The 24,130-nt window shown below is 36.8% G+C and overlaps 1 protein-coding gene across 1 annotated transcript in view; it reads left to right on the top strand.

Moving 5' to 3' along the window:
- The window catches only part of LOC128641666 (testis-expressed protein 47-like), a 37,447-nt gene extending 23,507 nt beyond the window's left edge, over positions 1–13,940 (top strand). Inside the window, exons 5-6 of the mRNA XM_053694199.1 lie at positions 5,245–5,446; positions 13,770–13,940. Coding sequence (XP_053550174.1) covers positions 5,245–5,446; positions 13,770–13,940 — 373 coding nt within the window. The remainder of the gene's footprint in view (positions 1–5,244; positions 5,447–13,769) is intronic.
- The last annotated feature ends 10,190 nt before the right edge of the window (positions 13,941–24,130 follow it).

The raw sequence follows: 24,130 nt of genomic DNA, 5'->3' as shown, positions 1-24,130 counted from the left end.
GCTGACACGCTCCTAGCATAAATAGTGTAAGTGAACACTTCACCGGTACATAGCCTGGGTCATGATTGGTTACTGAGAATTCCATCAGCTTGGAGTATAATTGGATACAAGGTCTGTCAATCAAGATCACTTAACTATTTCGACCCGGTATTCATCAGAACCACTCAGTCCCTATAATATGAGCGGTAACACGGTAGTACATAATAGTTAGGCCGCTCAAAACAAATGTGGTACAAAAACAGCTAATATAATACTTGATACATTAATTATCATTGGCATTTCATAAATTACACGTTTTAAAAGTAATCTGAAAGCCATAAAAACTACTAAAAAGTAAAAAATGTAAATAACATATGCGATACAATAACAAAAGATACAATACTTGATACAGTTGTTTGCGTAAAATACACCTTTAAATTGACTTAGAAGCATCTTAAAAAATACTTTAAAACAAGATAGGGTTTAGCACAAACGAATGTGAACATCTTATATAAGAGGATAAATGTTTGATAAAACTTTTAAATAGCCCTAAAAACGTATGAAATCTACGCTTGTATGCAAAGCTTGCGTGAAAAAAGGAAAGGATTTTATGTGAATATCTAACTTAGCCTCTAGCGGAAAATGACACCGAATTCCACATATAATGAGATATTAAACTAACACAAGAACCTCTTTCAAACTAAGGTGTAAATTGACCTATGTAGGAAAGTGTCCCTGCTCTATTCGTGATAACCAAAGAGATTAAAAACAAAAAAGTATTCTGTTAAAATGCAATTTTTAAAAAAAGGTAAATATAGAGGGTGTTAGCAGATACCCCATAACCCTCCAGAATAAATTACATAAATCTAGGTCAATATTAAGTCCATATGAACTAGATGAATTAAGAGTTTTCAGTTCATGGATCCAATATGTTTCTTGTTGGCGGAGGGCTTTAAGTCTATTGTTGGAGAAACTGGGTGCTATCCAATCTAAAACAAAAACCTTTAAACTTTGGGGATTAGAATTATGAAAAATTCTAAAATGGTTTGAAACACTGTGCGATTCTACTTTGTTCTTAATATTATTCCAATGTTCACTAAATCTAGTTTTGATCATCCTCTTGGTTCTCCCTACGTAGCAACATTTACATTCGCAAGTAAGCAGATATACTACATACATAGATTTACATGTAAATTTGTGTTTCACCTTATATGTCTTGGTGTTGTTGATGTCATTAAATGAATCACCTTTTTGTATGTGCTTACACATTCCACATCTAATTAGATTACAAGGCCAAGTGCCATTCCCCCTACTCAGCCAGTTGGATGTAGGAATGGTATTATTAAAAGATCTTAATTTAGACGGGGCTAGAATTCTTTTAAGGTCTTTATTCTTTTTAAAGGTAATGAGTGGTCTTTCAGGGAGGATATTACCCAGGACAGGGTCACTAGTTAAAATGGACCAGTGTTTTTTAAGGATCTTTTCAATGTCCTTACTCCCCTGACTAAAAGTCGTGATGAAGTCAGATTCATCACAACTTTTAGTCAGGGGAGTAAGGACATTGAAAAGTCAGATTCATCACAACTTTTAGTCAGGGGAGTAAGGACATTGAAAAGATCCTTAAAAAACACTGGTCCATTTTAACTAGTGACCCTGTCCTGGGTAATATCCTCCCTGAAAGACCACTCATTACCTTTAAAAAGAATAAAGACCTTAAAAGAATTCTAGCCCCGTCTAAATTAAGATCTTTTAATAATACCATTCCTACATCCAACTGGCTGAGTAGGGGGAATGGCACTTGGCCTTGTAATCTAATTAGATGTGGAATGTGTAAGCACATACAAAAAGGTGATTCATTTAATGACATCAACAACACCAAGACATATAAGGTGAAACACAAATTTACATGTAAATCTATTTATGTAGTATATCTGCTTACTTGCGAATGTAAATGTTGCTACGTAGGGAGAACCAAGAGGATGATCAAAACTAGATTTAGTGAACATTGGAATAATATTAAGAACAAAGTAGAATCGCACAGTGTTTCAGACCATTTTAGAATTTTTCATAATTCTAATCCCCAAAGTTTAAAGGTTTTTGTTTTAGATTGGATAGTACCCAGTTTCTCCAACAATAGACTTAAAGCCCTCTGCCAACAAGAAACATATTGGATCCATGAACTGAAAACTCTTAATTCATCTAGTTCATATGGACTTAATATTGACCTAGATTTATGTAATTTATTCTGGAGGGTTATGGGGTATCTGCTAACACCCTCTATATTTACCTTTTTTTTAAAAATTGCATTTTAACAGAATACTTTTCTTTTTTGTTTTTAATCTCTTTGATTATCACGAATAGAGCAGGGACACTTTCCTACATAGGTCAATTTACACCTTAGTTTGAAAGAGGTTCTTGTGTTAGTTTAATATCTCATTATATGTGGAATTCGGTGTCATTTTCCGCTAGTGGCTAAGTTAGACATTCACATAAAATCCTTTCCTTTTTTTCACGCAAGCTTTGCATACAAGCGTAGATTTCATAAGTTTTTAGGGCTATTTAAACGTTTTATCAAACATTTATCCTCTTATATAAGATGTTCACATTCGTTTGTGCTAAACCCTATCTTGTTTTAAAGTATTTTTTAAGATGCTTCTAAGTCAATTTAAAGGCGTATTTTACGCAAACAACTGTATCAAGTATTGTATCTTTTGTTATTGTATTGCATATGTTATTTACATTTTTTACTTTTTAGTAGTTTTTATGGTTTTCAGATTACTTTTAAAACGTGTAATTTATGAAATGTCAATGATAATTAATGTATCAAGTATTATATTAGCTGTTTTTGTACCACATTTGTTTTGAGCGGCCTAACTATTATGTACTACCGTGTTACCGCTCATATTATAGGGACTGAGTGGTTCTGATGAATACCGGGTCGAAATAGTTAAGTGATCTTGATTGACAGACCTTGTATCCAAATATACTCCAAGCTGATGGAATTCTCAGTAACCAATCATGACCCAGGCTATGTACCGGTGAAGTGTTCACTTACACTATGCTAGGAGCGTGTCAGCTGTGTAACATTCCTCTTGAAAAAGTCTGGTGGATACCAGAAGAAACGCGTTGAGTTTAACACGTTTCTCCTCTTATGCAAGCCTGAAATCAGCCGTCCTGCTGGCGGTAAAATTTGGAAGTTCAAACGGCTTCTTGCAATCTGCAAAGACTTACCCTTGTCTGCCGGGGAGAAACATATGGTGATATTGTCACACACTGCTTGTTTGATTTTAACTTTTGTATGTATATTACTGTATTTTGCGCTGAATTGAGTGCTTAGTAAAACTTTTACTCTTAGAGAGGCTCCTTTGCGCTCTTGTCTTTTTTCATCTCCTCTATATTTTCAATAGATATCATGAACGAGCTAACTTGTGTGCAAATTACATGTTGAAAGTTATAGTTTTAACTCAAGCGAAAGCCGAAGACTCCGCTACAATACTTAGCATGACTTAGGACCTTAAGTAAACTGTAAGGGTGAAAAAAAATAAAAGTTGCACAAAACACATGCAAAACAAATTTAAAAAGTATTACACGCATATATACACTTTTTAATAGGGATATGGTATATGGCAAGGTGTTTGACTGGGAAGGACTCCAGTGTATGTACGTATATATATATATAATTATCCAGGATGGTATAGCACTCACAGTGACCTGTAATCATGTATCCTGCCCGGGGTGCTTTTAAAGCAAATTCACGTATCCAAAAGTAAAAAGCACTCACGGGTCTTGAAAACAACATCTGTTTAATGAAGGTGAAAGTGACGTTTCGGGGTTTCCCCTGTCCTCAGACAATATTTACAGAATAGTGGTGAACTTACCCCATTTATTAGAACCCAACTTCCATCGGTGGTTCTATCGGCGGCGTTCCAGTAGTCCAGCAATCGCGTGGTACACACCTACGTCATAGGTTGCCATGGCAACCGGACGCCGTATGGCAGACCTGTGCTCAATTAAAAACATATGTTAAAAACAAATGGCGTGCGGGCAGTATTTGCAAAATATACACATGTTATGCGGGGTACAGATACAAGAGACAAAGGCCATATTATAGATACTAATATGGATGAGGCTACATAATATTGATAAAGGTAAATTAAAGGTTATCATTCAAAAACAGAGGGATATAATATATCCTAACTATGTGAGTGAAGAAATAACCAATTGAGTGCCAAGTATACTATAATATCCACATAAGTGGCAAATGCCCGTATTAAGCTATCATACAATTCAATCGACAGAATCCAGTATAGACTGCATTATGTCCATACGATTGTATGTTTGAAGAGGTCCTATTAAAGGTTAAACCCATAATTAGAACAATGGCAATATTAGTTGTATAAAACATAGGAGGCTGTACACATATGTCTAATATAGATGACTAAACTAGATAAGCAAGGGGGGAGGGCAGTGTGGAAACTGCTAACAGAATAAGATACTCCATTTTAAAGGGATATCTATAAATAACAGTGCCAATCCAGGTGGACATTCAATCCCTGGGGAACCATGGTACCCAAGTTTAAAATCCACCTTGACTCACGTTGTAATAACAATTTGGCTTTGTCCCCCCCCTTCTGGGGAGCGGGGGGACATGATCAATAATGATATATTTTAGATCAGAGACATTGTGTTCAACCAGCTTAAATAATCAACTTAGAATAAAATTAAAGTCTCTTTAAGGAGACATTATATACTTTGGGGTTTGATAATATAAAATGATAAATCATACAGTATATATATATATATATATATATATATATATATATATATGTCTGCAATATACTTTAATTATTTATTTTGTTCCCTTTTCCTGCAATTCTATTCTGAAATTGTGAGCTTTTCAGTTTCTGTTAGAAATGGAAGTGCAGAACACTGTTATATCCCACCCAGCCATTGGCTGCACACTCTAGTGACCTATTTATAACTGTCCCTAATTGGCCACAGCAGAGACGGTAACCTAAGTTACAACATGGCAGCTCCCATTGTTTTCTAGACACTAAAACTTTACACTTATTTTGTCAATATTTAAACAACTAATGAAACTTTAAAAAATATATCTACCTGTTATTCTTAGACTAATCTTTTCTTTGAATGCATCATTCTTTCTAGCGTTAATTTAGTGTTTAATGTCCCTTTAAGTGTCCTTATGTATATAGATGTCTCGCAATCATCCTGTATAAATAATAACAAACATTTTATAACTTTCAGCTCAATTCTCCAAAATTCCAAGATCCTAGTGATTTCTAGCAAAATCCCGGAGAGGCTCCTTCCCAGGTGGTATTCCCACACTGTCAGATTTCCCACAGTTTACCTGGAGGACACGAGCGATGGGCAACCTGAGCTGAACTTGCTGGAAGACAGTCTTACCCTGCTCTTGAGACTGGTAGCATTTGTGTCCGACAGTATAACGGTGAGATCTGTTGAGCAGCTATCTACAAACAAAATTATTTATAGACATGTGCATGGCGAAAAAATTTGGTTCGGATCGATTTGGATTTTTTCTAATTTCAGTTCGGAGCGATTCGAATTCTGAAAAATTTGAATCAATTCGGTTCGGATTTGTTTCGGATTCATTCGGATTCGAATAAATTTGGTTTGGATTTGTTTCGGATTCATTCGGATTCAAATAAATTCGGCTGGATTCGGTTTGATTTGGTTCGGAAATTTGGAATTTCAGTAAGTGTTAGGTGGGATTAGACTAGTATTATGTACTGTACATTAGGTGTAACCCATAGCAGAGTGATATAACCTAATATACTGTACAATACTAGTGTAATCCATGGCCATCCGATTCTACTGAATAAATCCGAAGTTATTCTGATTTATTCTGTAGATTTGGAACTATTTTAATTCGGAGATTCGGTTCGATCCGAATTTTCCGAATTTTCCGAATTTCCGAATCGAACCAAACCGAATCGCACATGTCTAATTATTTACAGTACCAGTAACAGTTGCATAAGTATGCAAGTCCCACTACTATTCACATTTGTTAGTTTTACAACCTGGAATTAATACCAAAACAAAACAATATTTATTTTTTAAGACACGATGAGTCCACGGATCATCTTAATTACTAATGGGATATTCACCTCCTGGTCAGCAGGAGGAGGCAAAGAGCACCACAGCAGAGCTGTTAAATCGTTCCCTATCGAGTCCGGATTGTTGACCAGAAGGAGAGAGAGGCTCCTGTTTTTGCAGTCAGATGGGCACCTCAGCAGAGCTGCTGAGGTGTAGGGGTATCTTTTTTATTTGTGTATACTACTTGTACACGTTTTTATCACACACAGTAAAAAAGTTTTAGTTTAAAATTTAAAGAGACAGTAACATTTTTTACATTCAAACTTTTTTTGTCAAAATTAAAGTTTTTAATGCAGATTTATGTTTTTGTGAATCAGTATGGACACAGGAGACTTGCAAAGTGTTGCTTGCTCCATGTGTTTGGATGCAAATGTGGAACCACCAATCCCTTTCTGTCCCTCATGTATTGAGAGGGCTTCAAGTTATAGTGAAAAGATATTTCCTGACCAAAATTTTTCAAAAGCGGATGTTTCTCAAGAGTCTAATGATGAGATTCAAAGTATGCCGCAGCTTTCTCCCCATGTGTCCCAAACTTTAACGCCCGCTCAAGCAGTGCCCTGTACTTCTGCTCTAGTACCCTCTGGAGTTACCTTGAAAGATATAGCTACTCTCATGTCTTCCACAATTTCTGATGCGTTGTCTGCTTTCCCAATGCTGCAAGGCAAACGTAAAAGGAAAGCCAGACATGCAGTAAGTGAGGTTTCTGATGCAATGGTGGCAATCTCGCAAGTACCCTCCCAAGGACCTGAGGAGGAGGATATTGAGGTTCCATCTGAAGGCGAAATGTCAGACTCAGAGTTCATTGCCTCTGACTGACTCGGAGGTTGTAACTTTTAGGTTTAAACTAGAACACCTCCGCCTGTTGCTCAGGGAGGTTTTGGTTACTTTAGACGACTGTGACTCCACAGTAGTGGTCGCTCCTGCGAAGTCGAGTAAGTTGGACAGATATTTTGAAGATCCCTCTTACTCAGACGTTTTTCCAGTGCCAAAGCGAGCTTCGGAGATTGTTACTAGGGAATGGGAGAGACCAGGTATTCCCTTTTCTCCCTCTCCTATTTTTAAAAAGATGTTTCCCATAGCTGACTCTTTCAAGGAGGCTTGGCAAACAGTTCCTAGGGTGGAAGGGGCTGTTTCCAACTTAGCCAAGAGAACCACTATTCCCATAGAGGATAGTTGTGCTTTCAAAGATCCTATGGACAAAAAGTTAGAGGGTTTACTTAAAAAAAGATTTATGTTCACCAGGGTCTGCTATTGCAGCCAGCTGCGTGCATTGCTACTGTCACCAGTGCAGCATCATATTGGTTTGATACTCTGTCTGAGTCTCTCAGGACTGAGACTTCCTTGGAGGAGATCCAAGACAGGATAAAGGCTCTGAAGCTAGCTAATGCTTTTATTACGGACGCTTCCCTTCAGATTATTAAACTGGCAGCTAAGAGTTCGGGTTTCTCTGTCCTAGCCCACAGAGCCTTATGGTTAAAACCTTGGTCTGCGGACATGTCATCTAAGTCTAAGCTTCTAGCGATTCCTTACAAGGGGAAGACCTTGTTTGGACCAGGCCTGGCGGAAATTATATCTGATATCACGGGAGGTAAGGGTCATCTTCTTCCTCAGGATAAGAGAAACAAATAAAAAGGACGACAGAGTAATTTTTGTTCCTTTCGAAATTTCAAGGGAAATTCTTCCTCTTCCTCCTCTAAGCAGGAACAATCTAAGCCTACATGGAGACCCAACCAGTCTTGGAACAAAGGTAAACAATCCAAGAAGCCTGCTATTGAATCCAAAACAGCATGAAGGGCATGCCCCCGATCTGGGACCGGATCTGGTAGGGGGCAGACTTTCCTTCTTCGTTCAGGCTTGGGTTGGGGACATTCAGGATCCCTGGGCAATAGCAATAGTGTCTCAGGGATACAAATTGGAGTTCAAACGTTTTCCTCCCAGAGGCAGGTTTCTTCTTTCAAGATTATCTGCAGACCAGACAAAAAGAGAGGTGTTCTTACATTGTGTAAGAGACCTCTCTGCCCTGGGAATGATTGTTCCCATCCCAGTACAGGAACAGGGTCAGGGTTTTTATTCCAATATGTTTGTGGTTCCCAAAAAGGAGGGAACCTTCAGACCAATTTTAGACCTAAAGAGTCTAAACAAATTTCTCAGAATTCCGTCCTTCAAGATGGAAACTATTTGTTTCATTCTTCCCTTAATACAGGAGGGTCAATTTATGACAACTGTGGATTTAAAGGATGCATACCTACATGTCCCTATTCACAGGGATCATCACAAGTTCCCAGATTTGCCTTCCAGAACAAACACTTCCAGTTTGTGGCTTTTCCTTTCGGCCTGGCCACTGCTCCCAGAATCTTCACAAAGGTTCTGGGGTTTCTGTTGGCGGTACTTCGGTCACGAGGCATAGGGGTGGCGCCTTATCAAGACTACATTCTAGTCCAGGCGCCATCTTTTCAACAAGTAAGATCCCACACCGACATAGTGTTATCTTTTCTGAGAACTCACTGGTGGAAGGTAAATTTGGGAAAGAGTTCCCTAGTTCCAGGCACAAGAGTCACTTTTCTGGGAACCATAATAGACTTCTTGTCCATAAAGATTTTTCTGACAGAAGTTAGGAAATCAAAGATTATCGATACTTGCTGAGTCCTTCAGTCCACTCCTTGGCCGTCAGTGGCCCAGTGCATGGAGTTAATAGGGCTGATGGTGGCGGTGATGGACATCATCCCGTTTGCTCGTTTCCATCTCAGACCTCTCCAGTTAAGCATGCTCAGGCAATGGAACGGAGATTATGCAGACTTTTGTCTCCTCGGATAACTCTGAAACAGGAGACAAGGGACTCTCTTCAATAGTGGTTGTCTCTGGATCATCTCTCCCAGGGAACCTGCTTTCACCGACCATCTTGGGTGATTGTGACAACAGACGCCAGCCTTCTGAGGTGGGAGCAGTCTGGGGTTCTCTCAAGGCGCTGGGAGTTTGGACTCTTGGTCAGAGTCTGTTCTTCCTATAAACATTCTAGAACTGAGGGCAATATTCAATGCTCTTCTGGCCTGGCCCAAGTTAGCCTCTCTCTGGTTTATCAGGTTCCAGTCGGACAACATAACTTCAGTAACTTACATCAGTCATCAAGGAGGAACAAGGAGTTCCTTAGAAATGACAGAGGTAACCAAAATAATCCAGTGGGCAGAAGCCCACTCTTGTTACCTATCGGCGATCCACACCCCAGGGATGGACAATTGGGAGGCGGATTTTCTGAGCAGGCAGACTTTTCATCCGGGGGAGTGGGAACTCCATCCGGAAGTGTTCTCAAACATAATTCTCAAGTGGAGTCAACCGGAATTGAATCTCATGGCATCCCGTCAGAATGCCAAGCTCCCGAGATACGGGTCGAGGTCCAGGGACCCCCAGGCAGAACTGATAGATGCTCTGGCGGTCCCTTGGACCTTCAGTCTAGCATACCTATTTCCTCCGTTTGCTCTTCTTCCTCGGGTAATTGCTTGAATCAAACAGGAGAGGGCTTTGGTGATCCTCATAGCACAGGCCTGGCCTCGCAGGATTTGGTATGCAGATCTGGTGGAGATGCATCTCTACCATCTTGGAGACTTCCGTTGAGGAAGGACCTTCTGATTCAGGGGCCTTTACTTCATCCAAATCTAGTTTCTCTGAAGCTGACTGCTTGGAGATTGAACGCTTAATTTTATCCAAGCGGGGGTTTTCTGATTCGGTCATAGAGACCATGATTCAGGCTTGTAAGCCTGTGACTAGAAGGATTTACCATAAGATTTGGCGTAAATACCTTTATTGGTGTGAATCCAAGGGCTACTCATGGAGTAGGGTTAGGATTCCTAGAATTTTGTCTTTTCTCCAAGAGGGTTTGGAGAAGGGTTTATCGACGAGTTCTCTAAAGGGTCCGATCTCTGCTTTATCTATTTTGTTGCACAAACGTCTGGCGGATGTCCCAGATGTTCAATCTTTTTGTCAGGCCTTGGTCAGGATCAGGCCTGTGTTCAAACCAGTTACTCCTCCATGGAGTCTTAATTTAGTTCTCAAAGTTCTTCAAGGGGCTCTGTTTGAGCCTAGGCATTCCTTAGATATTAAGTTGCTATCTTGGAAAGTTTTATTTTTTGTGGCTATTTCTTCTGCTAGGAGAGTGTCAGAGCTCTCAGCATTACAGTATGAATCACCTTATCTTATTTTCCATTCAGATAAGGTTGTTTCTGATCGGAACATTAATCAGGAGATTTTTGTTCCTTCATTGTGTCCTAAATCCTTCTTCTCAGAAGGAAAGACTTCTGCACAATTTGGACATGGTCTGTGCTTTAAAGTTTTATTTACAGGCCACTGGGGACTTTCGTCAGTTTTCTTCTTTGTTTGTGGTTTTCTCAGGAAAACGTAAGGGACAGAAAGCTACGGCTACTTCTCTTTCTTTTTGGCTGAAGAGTATAATACATTTTGCATATGAGACTGTTGGACATCAGCCTCCCGAGAGAGTTACGGCTCATTTCACAAGGGCTGTTGTTTCCTCATGGGCGTTCAAAAATGAAGCTTCTGTGGAGCAGATTTGCAATGCTGCAACCTGGTCCTCTCTTCACACTTTTTCAAAGTTCTACAAATTTGACACTTTTGCCTCGGCTGAGGCAGCTTTTGGGGTTAAAGGTTCTTCAAGCAGTGGTGCCTTCCATTTAGGTTCCCTGTCTTGTCCCTCCCGTATCATCTGTGTACTCTAGCTTGGATATTGAATCCCATTAGTAATTAAGATGATCCGTGGACTCATCGTGTCTTAAAAAAGAAAAGAAAATGTATGCTTACCTGATAAATGTATTTCTTTTTTGACATGATGAGTCCAGGGCCCACCCTATTCTTGTAAGACAGGTTGTGGGTTATGTACACTTCAGACACCTCTGCACTTTGGCTTTTTTTCCTTTCTCTTCCTAACTTCGGTCGAATGACTGGAGTGAGAGGGAAGGGAGGAGCTATTTAACAGCTCTGCTGTGGTGCTCTTTGCCTCCTCCTGCTGACCAGGAGGTGAATATCCCATTAGGTAAGCATACATTTTCTTTTTGTTGATTTCATAAGAATTCACACCAGGTAAATACTTGCTTAACTGCATTTGTGCACATTTAGATCCATTCTTCCTGGCAGTGTTGCTCCTGCTTTGTCAGGTTGGATTAGACCTGTTGTTAGAGCAGCAACTTTCAAGTCTTACTAAATAGGTGTGAGGTCTGGGCTTTGAATGGACCCTTGAAAAATATTCAGATTCTGGATTTTAAACCACTCCAGGTTTTTAGGGTTGTCATCCTGTTGGAAGATGAATCTCTTCTTCAGTTTCTTCTATATTGTAGCTTGAAACAGATTTTCTTCTAGAATTGCCCTGTATTTGGCTACATCCATCTTTCCCTCATTCCTGACCAGTTTTTCATTCCCTGCCACATAATGGTACCACCACCACCATGCTTAACCATGGGCATGGTGTCTTCAGAGTGATAAGCAGTGTTTGCTACTTGCCACACATAATGTTCTGACACTAAGCTCAGTTTAGGTTTCATCAGACCAGAAAACTTATACCATTTTTTTATTTTTCCCAAATACTCATGTGTTAATTGTGCTCACTAATTAATCAAAATATATTTAATTACAATCACATGGTGCTGGCAGCCACAATTTTCATTTTAATAATGTTTGAAATCCAAAAGAAAGAGAAGGTGGCTAAAAGCTAACCAAGAATGGCTATGTTGCACTCAGTGTTAAAGTACATAATGTATTATACACACGCTGAGCCACCCATAGAGGTTGATATCAGTGCCGCAACTAATAGGACTCCAATACCACTGATGCAATTGAAACACCTGTGGGGGAAACAGCTCACCACCACCCAGACCTGACCGGCTGTATGAGCTGTACCTCTCACAGTATATTCAATACCAATGCACCATACCCTTTTGTCCAGTCAAGACTAAGGCACATTCAGTTAATGTACATACTCCATGTGGATAGCGTCACAGCATCTCACAATTCCTTTCAATAGCAGTACAGCATCTGCAATTGAGTCCCAAAGGAGCTAGCATTGCAAAAGATCCAATCTGCTGGATGATGCACTTCCCCCCTCCTCTACTGGTGGTATAGGGCACCGTCAGATCCGTTTGGAAAACCCCAGTGAGGATTAGATATGTTAGAAATCTTAGTGTGTCAGATCCCTGGGACTGCGCTAAAGGACCTTCTCCTTTAACGCAGGCCCTGGGATCCGCACCGCTAAGCCTCTCATTAGTGCAGCCTGGGCTCTGAGACAAAGGGTCATAATTAGCTCTGCTCTCCAGTGCACTAGATTTAGATATTTTAACTCCAGGTAATTTAAAGGAAACAAATGACTGTTGTCAGTAATTATTCGTATTATTTCAATTTAGTTGGTGCATTTATCTGGATATTCGTTTTGTAAAAAAAAAAAAAAAAAAAAAAAAAAAAGAAAAAATAATAATCAGTTTTTCATTACGAATTAGCATTCAAATGTCTAGTGATTAAAGGGACAGTCTACACCAGAATTTTTATTGTTTTAAAAAATAGATTATCCCTTTATTACCCATTCCCCAGTTTTGCATAACCAACACAGTTATATTAATATACTTTTAACCTCTGTGATTATCTTGTATCTAAGCCTCTGCAAACTGCCCCTTTATTTCAGTTCTTTTGACAGACTTGCAGTTTAGCCAATCAGGGCCTGCTCCCAGATAACGTCACGTGCACGAGCACAGTGTTATCTATATGAAATACATGAACTAACACCCTCTAGTGGTGAAAAACTGTTAAAATGCATTCTGAAAAGAGGTGGCCTTCAAGGTCTAAGAAATTAGCATATGAACCCCCTAGGTTAAGATTTCAACTAAGAATACCAAGAGAACAAAGCAAAATTGGTGATAAAAGTAAATTGGAAAATTGTTTAAAATGACATGCCCTATCTGAATCATGAAACTTTATTTTGGCTTAGACTATCCCTTTAACTAGATGTACTTTACATAGGGCAAATAAACTTTTTGAGGTGGGGGGGGGGGGGGGGAATGAATGTTCATCAAACTTTACACATTTATTTAGCATGTACAAAGACAGCCAAAAACGTGTTATTTTAAAAGGGACAAGAAACCCCAAATGTTTCTTTCATTATTCAGTCAGAGCATATGATTTAAAAAAATGTTTCCATGCTTTGATCTTATGGTATTCTTTGTTGAAGAGATATCTAGGTAGTTAGCGTGCACATGTATGGAACAATACATAGCATAAAATAGGGATGCCATCTAGTGTTCTTGCAAAACTGCTGCCATATAGTGCTGTCAACCCGTGCACACTCCTTAGTTTACTTCCCTGTTTTTCAACAAAGGATACCAAGGTAACAAAGAAAATTTGATAACAGAAGAAAATTGGAAAGTTGTATTGAATGATAGGCTCTATCTGAATCATGAAAGAAAAGTTGTGGGTTTCATGTACCTATTTGCTATTGCTGTCCCTTTAAATGTCATGATAGTAATATTATTATCCAATATTTTTTTACCATTTGAAGTATATTTCTAGAATCAGGTCTTCTGCAACACTAGGAATGCTTAACTGTACAATACTCAGTTCCCGTTCACATGAAGCAGGCAGCTAATATCAGAATATATATTCTTTTTCAGCCTGGCACTAAAGGACCAGGACAGCACCTGCCCACACTGGCACCAGAGCTTCTGCTTCGGGAGGCCGTTGTGCACAAGCTAATCAAAACCAGTGAATTTCTAACACCACAAATCTTCCTAGAGATGTATGACAGCCCTTTAAATATTTCCAGTGCTTCAGGTATGGGCTAATTTAGTGTGTTAACATTTTTTCCATAGTGTAAATGAGTATCCTCCTATGGGGATTTACAATATCCATAAAAAAGCATACATACAGTACACACATACAAACATAGAGTACATAAATACAGTGCATACATGCATAAAGTACACACATACATACAGTACACACATGCATGCATACAGTACACACAAACATACAGTACACATACATACAGTACATACATGCATACAGTACACATACATACAGTACATACATGCATACAGTACATACATACATACAGTACATACATGCATACAGTACACACATACATACAGTACATACATGCATACAGTACATACATACATACAGTACATACATGCATACAGTACACACATACATACAGTACATACATGCATACAGTACACATACATACATTACATACATGCATACAGTACACACATACATACAGTACATACATGCATACAGTACACACATACATACAGTACACACATGCATACAGTACACATACATACATTACATACATGCATACAGTACATACATGCATACAGTACACACATACAGTACATACATGCATACAGTACACACATACATACAGTACATACATGCATACAGTACACATACATACAGTACATACATGCATACAGTACACACATACATACAGTACACACATACATACAGTACACACATACATAAATACAGTACATACATGCATGCATACAGTACACACATACATACATACAATACATACATACAGTACATACATGCATGCATACAGTACACACATACATACATACAGTACATACATGCATACAGTACACACATACATACAGTACATACATGCATACAGTACACACATACATACAGTGCATACATGCATACAGTACACACATATATACAGTACATACATGCATAAAGTACACACATACATACAGTGCACACATGCATGCATACAGTACACACAAACATACAGTACACATACATACAGTACATACATGCATACAGTACACATACATACAGTACACATACATACAGTACATACATGCATACAGTACACACATACATACAGTACATACATGCATACAGTACACACATACATACAGTACATACATACATGCATACAGTACACATACATACATTACATACATGCATACAGTACACACATACATACAGTACATACATGCATACAGTACACACATACAGTACATGCATGCATACAGTACACACATACATACAGTACATACATGCATACAGTACACACATACATACAGTACATACATGCATACAGTACACATACATACAGTACATACATGCATACAGTACACACATACATACATACAGTACATACATGCATGCATACAGTACACACATACATACATACAATACATACATACAGTACATACATGCATGCATACAGTACACACATACATACATACAGTACATACATGCATACAGTACACACATACATACATACAGTACATACATGCATAGAGTACACACATACATACATACATACAGTACACACATACATACAGTACATACATGCATACAGTACACACATGCATACATACAGTACACACATACATACAGTACACACATACATACAGTACATACATGCATACATACAGTACACACATACATACAGTACATACATGCATGCATACAGTACACACATACATACAGTACACACATACATACAGTACATACATGCATGCATACAGTACACACATAAATACATACAGTACATACATGCATACAGTACATACATACATACAGTACACACATACATACATACATACAGTACATACATACATACAGTACATACATGCATACAGTACACACATACATACATACAGTACACACATACATACGTACAGTACATACATAATACAGTACACACATACATACATACATACAGTACATACATGCATACAGTGCACACATACATACATACATACAGTACACACATGCATACAGTACACACATACATACAGTACATACATGCATACAGTACACACATACATACATACAGTACATACATGCATACAGTACACACATGCATACAGTACACACATACATACAGTACACACATACATACAGTACATACATACATGCATGCATACAGTACACACATACATACAGTACACACATACATACAGTACACACATACATACAGTACATACATACATGCATGCATACAGTACACACATACATACAGTACATACATACATGCATGCATACAGTACACACATACATACATACAGTACATACATGCATACAGTACACACATACATACAGTACATATATGCATACAGTACACACATACAGTACATGCATGCATACAGTACACACATACATACAGTACATACATGCATACAGTACACATACATACAGTACATACATGCATACAGTACACGCATACATACAGTACATACATGCATACAGTACACATACATGCATACAGTACACATACATACAGTACATACATGCATACAGTACACACATACATACATACATACAGTACATACATGCATGCATACAGTACACACATACATACATACAATACATACATACAGTACATACATGCATGCATACAGTACACACATACATACATACAGTACATACATGCATACAGTACACACATACATACAGTACATGCATGCATACAGTACACACATACATACAGTGCATACATGCATACAGTACACACATATATACAGTACATACATGCATAAAGTACACACATACATACAGTGCACACATGCATGCATACAGTACACACAAACATACAGTACACATACATACAGTACATACATGCATACAGTACACATACATACAGTACATACATGCATACAGTACACACATACATACAGTACATACATGCATACAGTACACATACATACATTACATACATGCATACAGTACACACATACATACAGTACATACATGCATACAGTACACACATACAGTACATGCATGCATACAGTACACACATACATACAGTACATACATGCATACAGTACACACATACATACAGTACATACATGCATACAGTACACATACATACAGTACATACATGCATACATACAGTACACACATACATACAGTACACACATACATACATACATACATACAGTACATACATGCATGTATACAGTACACACATACATACATACATACAATACATACATACATACAGTACATACATGCATGCATACAGTACACACATACATACATACAGTACATACATGCATACAGTACACACATACATACAGTACACACATACATACATACAGTACATACATGCATAGAGTACACACATACATAAATACATACAGTACACACATACATACAGTACATACATGCATACAGTACACACATGCATACATACAGTACACACATACATACAGTACACACATACATACAGTACATACATGCATACATACAGTACACACATACATACAGTACATACATGCATACAGTACATACATGCATACATACAGTACACACATACATACAGTACACACATACATACAGTACACACATACATACATACATACATACAGTACATACATACATACATACATACATACAGTACATACACACAGTACATACATGCATACAGTACACACATACATACATACAGTACACACATACATACATACATACAGTACATACATACATACATACATACAGTACATACATACATACAGTACACACATACATACATACATACAGTACATACATACATACATACATACAGTACATACACACAGTACATACATGCATACAGTACACACATACATACATACAGTACACACATACATACGTACAGTACATACATAATACAGTACACACATACATACATACAGTACATACATGCATACAGTGCACACATACATACAGTACACACATACATACAGTACACACATACATACAGTACATACATACATGCATGCATACAGTACACACATACATACATACAGTACATACATGCATACAGTACACACATACATACATACATACAGTACACACATGCATACAGTTCACACATACATACAGTACATACATGCATACAGTACACACATACATACATACATACAGTACACACATGCATACAGTACACACATACATACAGTACACACATACATACAGTACACACATACATACAGTACATACATACATGCATGCATACAGTACACACATACATACATACAGTACATACATACATGCATGCATACAGTACACACATACATACATACATACAGTACATACATACATGCATGCATACAGTACACACATACATACATACATACAGTACATACATACATGCATGCATACAGTACACACATACATACATACAGTACATACATGCATACAGTACACACATACATACATACAGTACATACATGCATACAGTACACACATACATACATACAGTACATACATGCATTCAGTACACACATACAAACATAGAGTACATACATACATGCATACAGTACACATACATACAGTACATACATGCATACAGTACACACATACAAACATAGAGTGCATACACACAGTACATACATACATAAATATAGTTCATACATACAGCACATACATGTATACATAATGTAAGGATGTCCACAGCACTCCAAGTAGCAAAAATTCTTTATTTAGGATATAAAATAACAGCAACATTTCGGGGTTAATACCCATTAATCATGCATAGGTTAACAATATGTATTGCAAACTTTTATATCATATACTTTGGCGCCAAAGGGCAAATTCCCTGAATTTCATACATCTCTATCACCACCTAGTGGTGAATCCATATATTACATTCTCTATTGCTAAACTTTATCTCTAATCGAAATCTAATTCTAAAAAATGATATGTACAGAATTTTTTGGATACCTTATTACACTTATTACACTTATTTGATGGTGCTCATGATTCTATTTATCTCATCTTTTAAATTATTTATAAATATATCTGAAATTATAAAGAAAGGGATTACAAATACACAGACATGTCTAAATCTCTATTAAAGGCACATTAAACACTAAATACATGCTAGATAGAATGATGCATTCAAAGAAAAGATTAGTCCATGACTAACATGCAGATGTATTTTTTAAAGTTTCATTAGTTGTTTAAAAAGTGACAAAATAAGTGTAAAGTTTTAGTGTCTATAAAACACTGGGAGCTGCCATGTTGTAACTTGTGTTACCTTCTCTGCTGTGGCCAATTAGGGTCAGTTATAAATAGGTCACTAGAGTGTGCAGCCAATGGTTGTTCTGGATTTAACAGTGTTCTGCACTTCCATTTCTAACAGGAACTGAAAAGCTCACAATTTCAGAATGGAATTACAGGCAAAGAGGACAAAATAAATAATGAAAGTATATTGCAGAGTTGTTTTATTATATACAATGTATCATTTTATATTACCATCTCAAAGTGTTTAATGTCCCTTTAAGGCCTTTTGGGACCATTGTTTCCATTTTATGTATCCACCAAGTTTATTTTTGCCTGAGCAATTTCTCCCTGTCCTGACCATTTCTCTCAGTCTGTATGTGGTCTATAATCTGCCATCTCATCTGGCTAATGTTATGTCCCTTCTCAATAAAGTGACTAGAGACTGGAGCATCGGTATTACCACACCGTATATTGGAACGGTGTTGGCTCATCCTGTCTCTTGCTTTGCGGGTGGTTTCACCTAAATATACAAGGGAACATGGGCATTTAATGAGATATATAACATATGTAGTGTCACATGTATAAAATCCATTGATTTTATACTGTTTGCCATTATGAGGGTGATAAAAATATTTGCCCTTGATTATAGAACTACAACTCATACAATTTAGGCAAGGGTATGTACCCAAGTTCTTACCACTAATGTTAGATTGTATACTACCCCTGCTGGGGCCTACATCTGATTTAACTAAATGATCTCTTAGATTTTTCACTCTTCTATGAGCCATTAGTGGAGGATTTTTAAATATGGGTATTTTGTCATTGCAGTCCCTCAGTATATGCCAATGTCTACGTACACTCTTTGATATTTGATTACTAAGAGGACTGTATTGAGATATGAAGACCATTCTATTTTCTTTGTTATTGACTCTCCTTTTTTGTTTATCTTCCTCAAAAATATCTGTCTTTTTTTCTTCAATTAGTTTTTTAGAGTAACCTCTTCTTAAGAATCTGTTTGACATCTCTTTAATTCTATGGTTACAATTATGTTTATTACTGACAATTCTTTTAACCCTTAATAGCTGACTTTTTGGTAGTGATTCAACCAATCTCCTTGGATGAAAGCTATCAAATCTTAATAAAGTATTTTTGTCAGTGTCTTTGGTGTATAAGTCAAACTCTAGTTTGTTGCCTACTTTGCTTATCTTAGTGTCTAAAAAAGTTACACTTTCTTCGCTATAAGTTACTGTCAGTTCTAAACCATTCACAGATGAGTTTAAATCTTTAACAAACTCTTTCAGGGAGCCAATGTTGCCCCACCATATGCCAAAAACATCATCTATATATCTCCACCAAACGGAGCCATATTGTTTAAATCTCATATTTTCATAGATGACCCTTTCTTCAATTTCATTCATAAATAGGTTGGCATCTTATGGGGAAACATTGGACCCCATAGCAGTTCCCCTCAATTGAACATACCACTCATCTTAAAACAAGAAGTAGTTCCAAAAAAAATTAGTCTTAACATATCTTCAATGAACAAACCCTGAAGTTCTGTACATTTGTTGTTACTTGTTAAATTCTTCATTACAATTGATATGCCTGTCTCATGTTTAATACATGTATACAGGCTTTTTACATCCATTGTAAAAAGTATAAACCTGTTAGATGGAAATTCAAGTACCCTTGCTTTCTCTAGGAAATGGTTGGTGTCTTTGATATAAGATGACATTTTATTAACTTCTGGCTGAAGTATTTTATCTAGAAAAATTGAAATATTTGAATATATAGATTGTACACTGGAAACTATAGGTCTACCTGGGGGCCTCTTACTGTCTTTGTGTATTTTAGGAACTGAGTAAAATATAGGGGTGCGTGGATTATTTACATATAGGTACTCCTTCAATTTTTTATCTTGTATACATACATACAGAACATACATAAATACAGTTCATAGATAGATACAGTACATGCATACAAGACATACATTGCATACATACAGTACATACATACAGTACACACATGCATGCATACAGAACATACATACATACATACAGTACATACATTCATACATACAGTACATACATGCATGCATAGTGCATACAGAACATACATACATACATACATTCATACATACAATACATGCATACATACATACAGTACATACATGCATACAGAACATACATGCATACAGTACATACATATGTACATACATTACATACATACAGTACATACAGTACATACATGCATATGTACATACATACATACAGTACATACATATGTACATACAGTACATACATTACATACATACAGTACATACAGTACATACATGCATATGTACATACATACATACAGTACATACATGCAAGAGGGAGAAAGTCCAACTGCAGCTGTTAATTAGCTGATCGGTATGGAGAGAGAGAGAGGAGAGAGAGAGAGAGAGGAGAGAGAGAGAGGAGAAGAGGAGAGAGAAGAAGAGAGAGAAGAAGAGAGAGAAGAAGAGAGAGAAGAAGAGAGAGAGAAGAGAGAGAGAAGAGAGAGAGAAGAGAGAGAGAAGAGAGGAGAGAGAAGAGAGGAGAGAGGGAGAGAGAGTGAGAGAGAGAGAGAGAGAGAGAGAGAGAGAGAGAGAGAGAGAGAGAGAGAGAGATTAGTACACCTTACAAAAATAGAGTTTAAATACATCTTTGGGAGTGCTGCCCATCAGACAAATTATTGTAATGTTTTTATTATATTTGTTTAGGGGTTGTTTGGAATTATTTTGTTATTAAAAATACATTTCTATACAGTACATACATACAGTTGTCAGGGTATTGCTGAGTAACATTAGATAAACTATATATGTATCACATAGATTAATATTGCATCTATATGATATGAAGCTGTTTTGATATAAAAAATACTTGTGAATGACTGAGGTAGGTGACACAACCCCCCTTACTGATTACACATCAGAGTTGAAAGCAGACATTTGTCAAACTTTAAAGGAATTGCCATAAAAGGAACTTCCTGCCTGAAGAGTTGGTAATAAATTTAGTTCATCATAGACCCCCCCCCCCCCCCTGTAGTCAGTGAGACCGAAAGTCTGAAGTGGGGAAAAGATTTCAGGATGGACAATACAGGTGGCCCTCGTTTTACAACGGTTCAATTTACACTGTTTCAGAATAACAACCTTTTTTCCAGTCATGTGACTGCTATTGAAAAGCATTGAGAAGCAGTGCATTTATTAAAACAGCCAGTAGGTGGAGCTGTCCGCTTGTGTTGCAGCAAAGCCAAGCAAGCTGAAATTAATCAGTTTAACCAGACCTGAGCTATCGAACAGATTTCAAAAGAACAAGATCTTCCTGTCTATAACTCAGTCCAGATTGGAATGCATAGAAAGAACTGTTTGCAGAAAAATGCAAGTAAAATCTGTGTTGTGTGATTATTTTATTAGGTTTATAATGCTGTTTAACAAATGTTTTTGTTCATTTAACTTAGTTTAATTATATATTCTGTGTTGTGTGATTATTTTATTAGGTTTATAATGCTGTCTAGCATTTAAAGTCTTCCTTTCAAAAATTTTAAAATAATGTATTAGGTGTTACTTATGACAATTTTGAGAGGGGCCTGGAACCTATCTCCCTCACTTACAACCATTCCTTCTGGAACCTAACCCCGGCATAAACTGAGGGCTACCTGTACATTTAAATATTTTGCATGTAAGTGTTAATTACTCCATGCTGGATTAAATTTACAAACCCATAGACCTTGTTTCTGTATGGGATATAACAGAGAAATTACCCTAATACTCTAAGGGAAAATTAAAATCCATATAAAAATTGAGATGTTAAAGTATAACTGGTATCTGTAAAGTTTCATATAAGTTAACACACTCAGCAATGTATACATGCATGTGTATATATATATATAGGTTCTGAGGGATATCTCATGTCTCACCCATGTTGCACCATATATTAAATATGAAGTGAAATAAACAAATAATTGTATTGTATTTAAAATGTTTCACAAACTGTTTCAGAATAAACTACATTTATTTTTCTGTTTCAGGAATCTGATGTGCCAATGAGGTTTTCAAATGAATACATACTAAATAAGCTGTCCTATGAATATTATCATAGACATGAGTCCATGCACTAAAAAATATTAAATAAAATATATATATTAAATAGTCAATAATAATAAAGTCAAATAAAAAAATAATAATAATATATATATATATATATATATATATACACAGTATATATATATATATATATATATATATATATATATATCATGAATTAATTACTACATAATTCAAATGAAATGCAATGGGATGTCAGAATATGAAATGATATGATTCTATTGAAGTCAAATACTTAATAGTATAGCTGAATATTAACATCACACGGAAAGTATTAAATTAAAATCCTTTTAAGTCCCCTAATAAAAATATAACTCAAGACATTATCAGTAGGAAGTGTGTATGTATGTGTGTGTATATATATATATATATATATATATATATTATAAGATTTAATTTCATGACCAGGTCTAATATTTGAATATATAAGAAGCCATACTCTATCAATATACTCATGTCTAGTCTTAAAGTATACATGCTCAGTCAAATTATATAATCACATATATATTAACCAGATGCTTTATTAAAGCTAGGAAATAAGTATATTGAATGTACATTTATGAAAATATATATATATTCCTGGATTTAAAGAACCTTTAACTTTATAGAGAAATAAAACCACGTTTCAATTCTTGTTGCCCCCCGTCGTTCGATATGAGGTCATGCAGCCAAAGGGTACTAGGTTGTCAGGAGATCTAAATTACCAGTAGCCAATGAAAGCTGAGGGCGTACCCAAATTTAACATAGCCAATGAGAGTTATCCAGACCCAAAGATTTCTCCATTGGGTGAAATGGGAAGGAGAGTTTATCACTGATATAAGCTTTGCACATGGGAGAGAATGGCCCCTTGCTGCTTCTTTTTGTGACTGACTGAGCCTTGCCTGTTTTCCT

Source organism: Bombina bombina, chromosome 11, assembly GCF_027579735.1.
Source record: "Bombina bombina isolate aBomBom1 chromosome 11, aBomBom1.pri, whole genome shotgun sequence".
In the NCBI taxonomy this organism is placed as follows: Eukaryota; Metazoa; Chordata; class Amphibia; order Anura; family Bombinatoridae; genus Bombina; species Bombina bombina.
The sequence above is the reverse complement of the archived record's forward strand: the minus strand, read 5'-3'. Positions and strand labels throughout refer to the sequence as shown.